This window comes from Pseudophryne corroboree, chromosome 5 (genome assembly GCF_028390025.1).
Source record: "Pseudophryne corroboree isolate aPseCor3 chromosome 5, aPseCor3.hap2, whole genome shotgun sequence".
In the NCBI taxonomy this organism is placed as follows: domain Eukaryota; kingdom Metazoa; phylum Chordata; class Amphibia; order Anura; family Myobatrachidae; genus Pseudophryne; species Pseudophryne corroboree.
In genome coordinates this window covers 296,016,743-296,030,278 of record NC_086448.1, presented here as the reverse complement: position 1 = coordinate 296,030,278, position 13,536 = coordinate 296,016,743, and the positions used below count along the sequence as shown (strand labels likewise).

Genomic DNA, 13,536 nt, shown 5'->3' with positions numbered 1-13,536 from the left:
TTTCAGCGACAGGGTCTGCCACACGACTGTGACTGAAATGACTGGTTGGTTTGGGCCCCCACCAAAAAAAGAAGCAATTAATCTCTCCGTGCACAAACTGGCTCTACAGAGGCAAGATGTCCACCTCATCATCATCCTCCGATTCCTCAACCCTTTCACTGTGTACATCCCCCTCCTCACAGATTATTAATTCGTCCCCACTGGAATCCACCATCTCAGGTCCCTGTGTACTTTGTGGAGGCAATTGCTGCTGGTGAATGTCTCCACGGAGGAATTGATTATAATTCATTTTGATGAACATCATCATCTCCACATTTTCTGGAAGTAACCTCGTACGCCGATTGCTGACAAGGTGAGCGGCTGCACTAAACACTCTTTCGGAGTACACACTGGAGGGAGGGCAACTTAGGTAGAATTAAGCCAGTTTGTGCAAGGGCCTCCAAATTGCCTCTTTTTCCTGCCAGTATACGTACGGACTGTCTGACGTGCCTACTTGGATGCGGTCACTCATATAATCCTCCACCATTCTTTCAATGGTGAGAGAATCATATGAAGTGACAGTAGACGACATGTCAGTAATCGTTGGCAGGTCCTTCAGTGCGGACCAGATGTCAGCACTCGCTCCAGACTGCCCTGCATCACCGCCAGCGGGTGGGCTCGGAATTCTTAGCTTTTTCCTCGCACCCCCAGTTGCGGGAGAATGTGAAGGAGGAGATGTTGACGGGTCACGTTCCGCTTGACTTGACAATTTTCTCACCAGCAGGTCTTTGAACCTCTGCAGACTTGTGTCTGCCGGAAAGAGAGATACAACGTAGGTTTTAAATCTAGGATCGAGCACGGTGGCCAAAATGTAGTGCTCTGATTTCAACAGATTGACCACCCGTGAATCCTGGTTAAGCGAATTAAGGGCTCCATCCACAGGTCCCACATGCCTAGCGGAATCGCTCTGTTTTAGCTCCTCCTTCAATGTCTCCAGCTTCTTCTGCAAAAGCCTGATGAGGGGAATGACCTGACTCAGGCTGGCAGTGTCTGAACTGACTTCACGTGTGGCAAGTTCAAAGGGTTGCAGAACCTTGCACAACGTTGAAATCATTCTCCACTGCACTTGAGTCAGGTGCATTCCCCTTCCTTTGCCTATATCGTGGCCAGATGTATAGGCTTGAATGGCCTTTTGCTGCTCCTCCATCCTCTGAAGCATATAGAGGGTTGAATTCCACCTCGTTACCACCTCTTGCTTCAGATGATGGCAGGGCAGGTTCAGGATTGTTTGGTGGTGCTCCAGTCTTCTGTACGCGGTGGCTGAATGCCGAAAGTGGCCTGCAATTCTTCGGGCCACCGACAGCATCTCTTGCACGCCCCTGTCGTTTTTTAAATAATTCTGCACCACCAAATTCAATGTATGTGCAAAACATGGGACGTGCTGGAATTTGCCCAGATGTAATGCACACACAATATTGCTGGCGTTGTCCGATGTCACAAATCCCCAGGAGAGTCCAATTGGGGTAAGCTATTCTGCGATGATCTTCCTCAGTTTCCGTAAGAGGTTGTCAGCTGTGTGCCTCTTCTGGAAAGCGGTGATACAAAGCGTAGCCTGCCTAGGAACGAGTTGGCGTTTGCGAGATGCTGCTACTGGTGCCGCCGCTGCTGTTCTTGCTGCCGGAGGCAATACATCTACCCAGTGGGCTGTCACAGTCATATAGTCCTGAGTCTGCCCTGCTCCACTTGTCCACATGTCCGTGGTTAAGTGGACATTGGGTACAACTGCATTTTTTAGGACACTGGTGAGTCTTTTTCTGAGGTCTGTGTACATTTTCGGTATCGCCTGCCTAGAGAAATGGAACCTAGATGGTATTTGGTACCGGGGACACAGTACCTCAATCAAGTCTCTAGTTGCCTCTGAATTAACGGTGGATACCGGAACCACGTTTCTCACCGCCCAGGCAGCCAAGGCCTGAGTTATCTGCTTTGCAGCAGGATGACTGCTGTGATATTTCATCTTCCTCGCAAAGGACTGTTGGACAGTCAATTGCTTACTGGAAGTAGTACAAGTGGTCTTCCGACTTTCCCTCTGGGATGACGATCGACTCCCAGCAGCTACAACAGCAGCGCCAGCAGCAGTAGGCGTTACACTCAAGGATGCATCGGAGGAATCCCAGGCAGGAGAGGACTTGTCAGACTTGCCAGTGACATGGCCTGCAGGACTATTGGCTTTCCTGGGTAAGGAGGAAATTGACACTGAGGGAGTTGGTGGTGTAGTTTGCAGGAGCTTGGTTACAAGAGGAAGGGATTAAGTGGTCAGTGGACTGCTTCCGCTGTCACCCAAAGTTTTTGAACTTGTCACTGACTTATGATGAATGCGCTGCAGGTGACGTATAAGGGAGGATGTTCCGAGGTGGTTAACGTCCTTACCCCTACTTATTACAGCTTGACAAAGGCAACACTCGGCTTGACACCTTTTGTCCGCTTTTGTGTTGAAATAATTCCACACCGAAGAGCTGATTTTTTTTGTATTTTGACCAGGCATGTCAATGGCCATATTCGTCCCACGGACAACAGGTGTCTCCCCGGGTGCCTGACTTAAACAAACCACCTCACCATCAGAATCCTCCTTGTCAATTTCCTCCCCAGCGCCAGCAACACCCATATCCTCATCCTGGTGTACTTCAACAGTGACATCTTCAATTTGACTATCAGGAACTGGACTGCGGGTGCTCCTCCCAGCACTTGCAGGGGGCGTGCAAATGGTGGAAGGCGCAAGCTTTTCCCGTTTAGTGTTGGGAAGGTCAGGCATCGCAACCGACACAATTGGACTCTCCTTGGGTATTTGTGATTTAGAAGAACGCACAGTTATTTGCTGTACTTTTGCCAGCTTAAGTCTTTTCATTTTTCTAGCGAGAGGATGAGTGCTTCCATCCTCATGTGAAGCTGAACCACTAGCCATGAACATAGGCCAGGGCCTCAGCCGTTCCTTGCCACTCCGTGTCGTAAATGGCATATTGGCAAGTTTACGCTTCTCCTCAGACGCTTTTAATTTTGATTTTTGGGTCATTTTACTGAACTTTTGTTTTTTGGATTTTACATGCTCTCTACTATGACATTGGGCATCGGCCTTGGCAGACGACTTTGATGGCATTTCATCGTCTCGGCCATGACAAGTGGCAGCAGCTTCAGCACGAGGTGGAAGTGGATCTTGATCTTTCCCTATTTTAACCTCCACATTTTTGTTCTCCATATTTTAATGTGTGGAATTATATGCCAGTATCAATAGCAATGGCCTACTACTATATATACTGCGCACAACTAAAATGCACCACAGGTATAGAATGTAGATGGATAGTATACTTAATGACGACACAGTGGTAGGTACAGCAGTGGCCTTTCGTACCGTACTGCTATATATAGTATACTGGTGGTCACTGTGTCAGCAAACTGCAAAACTAAAATGCACCACAGGTATAGAATGTAGATGGATAGTATACTTAATGACGACACAGAGGTAGGTACAGCAGTGGCCTTCCGTACCGTACTGCTATATATAGTATACTGGTGGTCACTGTGTCAGCAAAACTCTGCACTGTACTCCTCCTATATAATATTATACTGGTGGTCCCGACTCCCCAGTCCCCACAATAAAGCAGCACACTGAGCACAGATATGGAGTGTTTTTCAGGCAGACAACGTATAATGGTGGTCACTGTCAGCAAAACTCTGCACTGTACTCCTCCTATATAATATTAATTATACTGGTGGTCCCCAGTCCCCACATTAAAATAAAGCAGCACACTGAGCACAGATATGGAGTGTTTTTCAGGCAGACAACGTATACTGGTGGTCACTGTCAGCAAAACTCTGCACTGTACTCCTGCTATATAATACAGCTGCTCCCCAGTCCCCACAATTAAGCAGTGTGAGCACAGATATATATGCAGCACACTGAGCACAGATATGGAGCGTTTTTTTCAGGCAGAGAACGGATAACTGGTGGTCACTGATCAGCAAAACTCTGCACTGTACTCCTCCTATATTATACAGCTGCTCCCCAGTCCTCCCCACAATGAATTAAGCAATAATGCACAATCAAATTTAACAATAACGGAGAGGACGCCAGCCACGTCCTCTCCCTAACATTTGCAATGCACGAGTGAAAATGACGGCGACGCACGGCTGCTTATATAGAATCCGAATCTCGCGAGAATCCGACAGCGGGATGATGACGTTCGGGCGCGCTAGGGTTACCCGAACCATACGGGAGAATCAGAGTATGGCTCGGACCCGTGTAAAAAGGGTGAAGTTCGGGGGGGTTCGGTTTCCGAGAAACCGAACCCGCTCATCACTAATATATATATACCACAATTTGAATGTCACTCCGCATACCGTAAATGCTATAATACCTGGGTGCCTTCCCATGCAATGTACTGAAGAAAACGGGCGGCTTTCCACGGTTTTGCAAGAAATGTTGTAGCTGTCTTGATTTCTTGCAAAACCATGGAGTGCCGCCCATTACCTTCGGATATATATATGATGCCGGAATCCCGACACTGCTTGAATCCCGAACGAATGTTTGCCGGACCACCAGAGGGTTAAGTCGCAGGAAGGGGGGGGGGGTCTAGGTTAGGGTTCGGCTGCGGGGAGGGGGTTTAGGTTTAGGAACCCCTGGGGAGGGTTATGGTTAGGCTGCGGTGGAGGAGGAGGATTAGGTTTAGGCTGCTGGAAGGGGAGGTTAGATTTCGGCACCACCCAGGGAGGATTAGGGTTAGACTGCAGGGGTGGGGGAGGGTGAGCTTTAGACTGGGAAGGAAGGGTTAGGGGGGCATTGGGGAAAGGTGCCGCGATTGGTATTCTGACCGCCAGCAAATCAGACCCTATATATATATATATATATATATATATATATATATAGAGAGAGTATTGGCGGCACTCACGGACTTGTAAGAATAAGCTCAGGTCGACACACCTGTTTTCTTTCAAAGTTTTGGTTAATTTCAACCTTTGTCATTCCTGACGAAGATTGAAATAATTAGAAACGTTGAAAGAAGACAGGTGTGTCGACCTGAGCTTATTCTTGCAAGTCCGTGAGTGCCGCCAATACTCTATGCTATATTGCTTCGAGGGCACTATTGTGCGGGAGTGCTGAGCATCTGCTTGGTATATAGTATAATTTATCCAAACTACCCGATACGCTATACTTTTAATTTTAGAGTTTAGGGCCCTCCTGTCTTAAGTACCCCGGGCCCCCCAATGCCTTAATCCAGCTCTGCTTGGAGTTTGTCAGAATTTGTGGGTTTTTGTTTGTCCACCTGCCTCTTGAGGATTGACCACAATGGGATTAAGGTCTGGAGAGTTTCCTGTTCATGGACCCAATATTTTGAGGTTTTGTTCCCCGAGCCACTTAGTTATCACTTTTGCCTTATGGCAAGGTGCTTTATCATGCTGGAAAATACATTGTTGCTCTTGGAGGATGTTTTAGTACCATTCTTTATTCATGGCTGTGTTCTTAGGCAGAATTGTGAATGAGCCCACTCCCCTGGCTGAGAAGAAACCCCACACATGAACGGTCTCAGGATGCTTTACTGTTGGCATGACACAGGACTGATGGTAGCGCTCACTTTTTCTTCTCCGGACAAGCGTTTTTCCAGATGCCCCAGCAATCTGAAAGGGGATTCCTCAGAGAAAATGACTCTACCCCAGTCCTCAGCAGTCCAATCACTGTACCTTTTGCAGAATATCAGTCTGTCCCTGATGTTTTTCCTGGAGAGAAGTGGTTTCCTTCTTGACACTAGGCTACCCTCTAAATGTTTTCGCCTCACTGTGCGTGCAGATGCACTCACAACTGCCTGCTGCCATTCCTGAGCAAGCTCTGCACTGGTGGTGCCCCGATCCTGCAGCTGAATCAACTTTAGAAGACGGTCCTAGCGCTTGCTGGACGTTCTTGAGCGCCCTGAAGCCTTCTTTACAACTATTGAACCTCTCTCCTTGAAGCTCTTCATGATCCGATAAATGGTTGATTTAGGTGCAATATTACTAGCATCAATATCCTTGAATGTGAAGCCCTTTTTGTACAAAGCAATAATGAATGCACATATTACCTTGCAGGTAACCATGGTTAACAGAGGAAGAACCATGATTTCAAGCATCACCCTCCTTTTAAAGTTTCCATTCTGTTATTCTAATCAGCATGTCAGAGTGATCTCCAGCCTTGTCCTCGTCAACACTCTCACCTGTGTTAACGAAAGAATCACTGACATGATGTCAGCGGGTCCTTTTGTGGCAAGGAAATGTTATTTTTGGGATTAAGAGCTTGATTCAGCATGGATCGCAAAAGCAAAATCTTTCTCTAATGGACAAACCATGGGGCTGAATCAGACCTGATCGCTGGGCTGCAAAGTTTGCTGTCCTGCATTCGGATAGTCACCGCCTCCAGCGGGAGTGTAAATTCGACATGCAAGTGTGCATGCAAGTGTGCGATCCCATGTGTACGAAGAGCTGCAAAAATCCACTTTGTGCAGTCTCTGCGCAGCCCAGGACTTACTCCTACAGCGCGAACAGAACAGGCTGATCAGGGCCGGAGCTGACATCAGACACCCTCTCTGAAAACGCTTGGGCACACCTGCATTTTCCGGACGCTCCCAGTAAACGGTCAGTTGCCACCTACTACTGGCCTCTTCCTGTCAATCACTTTGCGAACGCCTGTGCTATTGATTTTTCGCACCAACCCGTCGCTGACCGGCGATGCCCGTTGTTGTTGTCCGACGTGCAATGCATGCGCATTGCGGTGCATATGGATGTGCAGTTAGGACCTGATCGCCTGCTGTGCGAAAACGCACAGCAGCGATCAAGTCTGAATCACCACCCATGTGCCGTGTAGGTGGGGTAAATGTAACAAGTGCAGAAAGAGTAACATTCGGGTGGGGTGTGTTCAAACTGAAATCTTAATTGCAGTGTAAAAATAATGCAGACAGTATTTACCCTGCAGAGAAACAAAGTAACCCAAATCTAACTCTCTATGAACATGTTACATCTGCCACACCTGCAGTGCACATGGTTTTGCCCATTAGAGAAAGATTTTTGCGATCCATGCTGAATCAGGCCCTAAGTTCATTGTCATGGCAAATAGGGACTTTACAATTAATTGCAATTCATCTGATCACTCTTCATGACATTCTGGAGTATATGCAAATTGCCATCATAAAAACTGAGGCAGCAGACTGTGTGAAAATTAATATTTGTGTCATTCTCAAAAATGTTGGCCATGGCTGTACAACGCTGTATGAGCTCCATAGTGGTAACACCCAGGTCTTCTAATGTAGCCTGACTTTTCAGTATGTTAGCATAAAATCAATAAGACAATTTTAATGGAGAATTGGACTATGGTGGTTTTATTGGGCTATTAAGACAGATATATTGCAACAGTGTTATGGAAACATGTACCATATAGTGGGTAGATGGTCGCACACAGCAGCCGAGAGATCACTGAAGTCCAAGGTTTCTGGTGCAACTGGCCTCAACCAGTTTTATTAGGCAGAAAAATAAAGTGAAAGATCAAAATAAACACCTTGCCGTCTGGTGCTAACGAAACATAAGTCATTCCTGACTAAAACTACAAAACCATACGCAACATGTCACCCAGTATAGCTCACTTGTATACATTAGCAGGTTTTCTTTCACAGAGACTGTGCAGTCCCTGTTCTCAAGGCAGTGAGAGTCTTAAAGATTAGGCTAGCAACCTTTTTTACACCCCAATGCAGGTGAAATCACTAAATAGCCTGCCCTGAGGCTACAAGCCTTAAGACACAGGCTGGGCCTAATCAACGAAGCCCAAACTCCTTTCTCACATCCAAACCCCATGGTCCTTTAACCAACTCTTACTAAAAGCCAATAAGCGTAGATTGATCGCATCATGACAAATGTGTGTTCAAAATATATGTGGAGTTCTGATTAAACATGACTGTAAATGCTGTTAGAGACAATCTATATCTAGCCCTTCCTTACCTGCATGCCTCGCATCTTCTGAAATCGTGCTACTGTGTCACTTAGTGTGTAAACTCGTACATGTCCCATGTGCAATTTTCCAGAGGGATACGGAAACATGGATAAGACATAAAACTTCGGTTTTGATTTCTACAAAGCAAAAATGAAAAAAAAAAATGCTCTTAGTAGAGAAAGAAAAGCCATGTACTTAGAATTTTCCAATTAAAATCCACTGCCATTACGGTTTTACACAAATTGTATGCAAAGCAAAGCTCACGTTTCAATAGCAATTGTAATGTACAAGTAGGCTTACCGGTTTCAGTATGATATACCAGCGGCCAGGATGCCGGCCATCAGTACACCAACAACGACATCCCGATCGCCGGTATGCCAGCAGCATGGCAAGCGCAAAGAGTCCCCAACGTTGCGGCCTCGGTGGCTCGCTGCGCTTGCCACGGGTTCTATTCACACTCTATGGGTGCCGTGGACACCCACAGAGTGGGAATAGCCCCTGTTAGCCGGGATTCCGGATGGCAGCACTGTCGGAGGTCGGGATCCCATCGCTGGTATCCTGACCGCCGGGATCCCAGCGTCAGTACCCTGATTGCCGGGATCCCGACTGCCGGCAACCTAACTGCATCCCGGCTTACATTTAAACTGAGACACCGATTAACTACACAGGTTCTGTGGCCAGCTTAATTCAAGCCACCATTTCACCTGGTTTTAATCAACCATAGAACCCTGTTTAAAGGGATAGTATGGTAAGCCTATGTATTAAGCACTATACTGCAACAAATGCTGAAGTATCTTTCAGCGTCAGAAGGACAAGGTCATTTTATTAGATTATTCAATTATGCAGGTACATATTTAAGACCACATTAACAGTAGCAACGACTGAACGATATACTCCAATTACTGTAGAATTTTACAAGACTAACATCAATTGAACACTTTGCACTTCTAATATGACTAAATATTTAGACCTCAGAAATGTACAGCACAGCAGAAACAGCTACAAAAAACAGCCAAATTTATATTTAAAATAAAATAATACATTTAAAACAAAATAGTAGGGAACATTTAGGCTAATTGAACATGGAAAGAAAGTAGACTCTTGTGGGTGCACTCTTGAGATTAGTCAAAAGAAGACTAAAGTATTGAAAAATTAAAACATATATGTTTATTGATCCGTTATTAGAAATTTGACAGTTGATGTGTCCTAGACAAACATATAAGCAACATACATAGTGGTTAAACGTTCCACATAAATGATCTCTTAATTATTATTATTGCATAGAATAACCCCACATCGGGGGACCAAATATGTGATATTAGTAGTCCGTGATAGTCATTGAGACCCTAAATCGGTCAGTATTATGTGGATTCACGGGTATGCTCACTTGTTGGTATTGAGAAGTAGGTCTTGAAAATGGCTAAACATTGAAGTAGAAAATTCACATATGAGGGAATTCACACCTTAATTGCATGAACCATTGATATAAGGATTAAGAAAACAGCAGAGATGACCGTGCGTATTCGTACTTTAGAAGGTAGATAAAAGATAGTGAATCTGCTGTCAGCGTTAGACACAGAGTATGCCAAAGCACTCCAACCTCTACTAAACTTGGTCTTCCTAGGGGTCTACCATCCAAGTACTGACCAAGCCCAACACTGCTTCGCTTCCAAGATCGGACGGGGTCGGGCGTTTACAGTGTGGTATGATAATAGGAATATCATTACCCTAGTTACTCTGGGATCACTGATGAGAATTCACGTAAAAAAAAAGTTATGAAGTGATAGAGAATTTAGGAAAGGTAGAAAAAATAGATAGATTTAGGATAAATAGAAGCCACTACTAAAAGTAATATTCAATTATTACTTATGATGTAATTAATGTTAAGATAGTGTTCACTCTAGTGGGCAGGGCAACGTTGCTGAAATGGGTCACTTATGCACAGCTGAAAAGGGGTGCAGCCACTTGGGAAGGGGTGTGCCTTCGTGACACATACTTAATTTGTTACTCTTGGGGGCGTGCCCAGCACTTACGGAGATGCTGGGCTGCCCACAAGCTGCTCAAACATTCGCCATCTGTTTACTAACAGTGAGAGCTAAACAGCAACTCTTCCCTCCCGCAGGACACTGCGACGCGTGGGTGTGGACGTCAGAGTGCAGGCTGTTCCAGCGGGGCTTCTCCATAAGGGAAGGGTGAATTTTTTATTTTTCATTTTAAAATCCGGGCAGGGTGTAGCACCCCGCTGAAACAGCCTAGAGGGAAGACTATTAAAATATGCAAGCTACTTTGGAGTATAGACTGAAAGCTGTAATGTAATACTGGATGACAAAAACGGGAGGCAGTCAATTGACCGCCGGATGGGATCCCGGCTGTCAGGATACTAATGCCAGAATCCCGACACCTGCTGCAATACCGGCGATCAGAATCCTGACCATTGGCTAGTATCCCCACTCAGGTGGTGGTCCACGCCACCACCTGAGGGGAATTAGAACCCTGTGGCGACTACAGGTCACCACCAGGCCCGAAGCGTGGTGAGCGCAGCGAGCCCGCAAGGGGACATGCTGCACTTGCTGCCGGGATTCCGGAGTCGGTCTCCTGACCGCTGAGATCTCATACTGATCCCAACAAAAACACCAGGGGCCATATGTAATAGGGTCCGTGTTTACGGTGCGGGATAAAATCGCACCTTCTTGCACATTTGAAGGTGAGAGTTTGCAATAGTCTGCGAATTTGCAAGTTCAAGGCTATTACAATGTGTAAGTGTTTTTGTATGTAAACTCGCACCTTGTAATGCAAGTTTCATCACAAGGTGTGAGTTTACATAAGCATGCACAGATCAGCGAGATCTTTAAGCCCGTCCTGGTTCAAAAATACAGGGGAAAAATTGTGTAGGGTTCCCTTGTATTTTAAGAACTAGCACCAGGCTCTTGGACAGGTCCTGGTTTAAAAAATACAGGGGTAAAAAAAGATGTACGGGTCTCCCGTATTTTTAAAACCAGCACCGGGCTCCACTAGTCACGGAGGTAATGCCACAGCCAGGGAACACACTTATTTTAGTCCCTGTGGCCGTAGCATTAACCCCCATAACTAGTCAGCCCTGACCGGGGTTTCCTGGGGAGTGGGGACTCCAAAGAAAAGGGTACACCCCCTCCAGGCACTCAAGGCAAGGGCTGAAGCCCAGAGCTATCTCCGGCACCCCAAGGCGGTGGGTATCAAGCTGATAGTCCATCAGTGAATTTGTAATTTGTAAAAAAAAAAAAATCTTTTAAGGAGACAACCGCTGAATGGTTGGCAGCTCTGACAGGACTAATGTCGGTCCCGGTTATTCTCAAAGAGGAAGTGTATGTGTTAACACATACAATTCCTAAGTCCGTCTTGGATTGGATGTTTGGTTTGTTATTTTTTTTTAACCCCTTGGATGCCTACTTGGAATGAAGAGGACCTGATCTACACTAGGAATAGGGGTGTATGGATTTTTTTATTACAGGTATCATGGATGCTACTGGACAGGAGGACCGAAAAGCTATAGGGAGTGTAGGTAAGTATGTGAAAGTGTGTTTATTAAAGTTCTACTTTCACGGTGTGTGTGTCTTGTGTTTTTTTTTAAATGATTTTCTCTATCGTCCTAGTGGATGCTGGGGTTCCTGAAAGGACCATGGGGAATAGCGGCTCCGCAGGAGACAGGGCACAAAAGTAAAGCTTTCCGATCAGGTGGTGTGCACTGGCTCCTCCCCCTATGACCCTCCTCCAAGCCAGTTAGATTTTTGTGCCCGGCCGAGAAGGGTGCAATCTAGGTGGCTCTCCTAAAGAGCTGCTTAGAGAAAGTTTAGCTTAGGTTTTTTATTTTACAGCGAGTCCTGCTGGCAACAGGATCACTGCAACGAGGGACTTAGGGGAGAAGAAGTGAACTCACCTGCGTGCAGGATGGATTGGCTTCTTTGGCTACTGGACATTAGCTCCAGAGGGACGATCACAGGTACAGCCTGGATGGTCACCGGAGCCTCGCCGCCGGCCCCCTTGCAGATGCTGAAAAGAGAAGAAGGTCCAGAATCGGCGGCAGAAGACTCCTCAGTCTTCTTAAGGTAGCGCACAGCACTGCAGCTGTGCGCCATTTTCCTCTCAGCGCACTTCACACGGCAGTCACTGAGGGTGCAGGGCGCTGGGAGGGGAGCGCCCTGGGAGGCAAATGAAAACCTATTTGGCTAAAAAAATACCTCACATATAGCCTCCGGGGCTATATGGAGGTATTTAACCCCTGCCAGAATACACTAAAGAGCGGGAGACGAGCCCGCCGGAAAAGGGGCGGGGCCTATCTCCTCAGCACACAGCGCCATTTTCCTTACACAGCTCCGCTGGTCAGGACGGCTCCCAGGTCTCTCCCCTGCACTGCACTACAGAAACAGGGTAAAACAAGAGAGGGGGGGCAAAATAGTGGCAAAAATTATATTATAAAAGCAGCTATACAGGGAGCACTTATTATAAGGCTATCCCTGTCATATATAGCGCTTTTGGTGTGTGCTGGCAAACTCTCCCTCTGTCTCCCCAAAGGGCTAGTGGGGTCCTGTCTTCGTTAAGAGCATTCCCTGTGTGTCTGCTGTGTGTCGGTACGTGTGTGTCGACATGTATGAGGACGATATTGGTGTGGAGGCGGAGCAATTGCCAAATATGGGGATGTCACCTCCTAGGGGGTCGACACCAGAATGGATGCCTTTATTTATGGAATTACGGGATAGTGTCAACACGCTAAAGCAGTCGTTTGTCGACATGAGACGGCCGGACAATCAGTTAGTGCCTGTCCAGGCGCCTCAAACACCGTCAGGGGCTGTAAAACGCCCTTTGCCTCAGTCGGTCGACACAGACCCAGACACAGGCACTGATTCCAGTGGCGACGGTGACGAATCAACCGTATTTTCCAGTAGGGCCACACGTTATATGATTTTGGCAATGAAGGAGGCGTTACATTTAGCTGATACTACTGGTACCACTAAACAGGGTATTATGTGGGGTGTGAAAAAACTACCTATAGTTTTTCCTGAATCAGAAGAACTAAATGATGTATGTGATGAAGCGTGGGTTGCCCCCGATAAAAAGATGCTAATTTCAAAGAAGTTATTAGCTTTATACCCTTTCCCGTCAGAGGTTAGGGCGCGCTGGGAAACACCTCCTAGGGTGGATAAGGCGCTCACACGCTTATCTAAACAAGTGGCGTTACCCTCTCCTGAGACGGCCGCACTTAAAGATCCAACAGATAGGAGGATGGAAAATATCCAAAAAAGTATATACACACATACAGGTGTTATACTACGACCAGCTATAGCGTCAGCCTGGATGTGCAGTGCTGGAGTAGTTTGGTCAGAGTCCCTGATTGAAAATATTGATACCCTGGATAGGGACAATGTTTTACTGTCTTTAGAGCAAATAAAGGATGCATTTCTTTATATGCGTGATGCACAGAGGGATATCTGCACACTGGCATCACGGGTAAGTGCTATGTCCATTTCGGCCAGAAGAAGTTTATGGACGCGACAGTGGTCAGGCGATGCGGACTCAAAACG

General features: G+C 46.5%; 1 protein-coding gene and 1 pseudogene across 4 annotated transcripts in view; both read right to left on the bottom strand.

Annotated features, from left to right (window-relative positions):
* The window catches only part of LARS2 (leucyl-tRNA synthetase 2, mitochondrial), a 706,190-nt gene that overhangs the window by 540,863 nt on the left and 151,791 nt on the right, over window positions 1-13,536 (bottom strand). For all 4 annotated transcript variants that reach the window (XR_010177698.1, XM_063922423.1, XM_063922424.1 and 1 more), the window contains one exon: window positions 7,990-8,118. Coding sequence is in view for 3 of the 4 variants with exons in the window: in XM_063922423.1 (XP_063778493.1) it covers window positions 7,990-8,118 (129 nt within the window). In the remaining variant the exon portion in view is untranslated. The remainder of the gene's footprint in view (window positions 1-7,989; window positions 8,119-13,536) is intronic.
* On the bottom strand, window positions 9,581-9,698 carry LOC134929763 (5S ribosomal RNA; annotated as a pseudogene).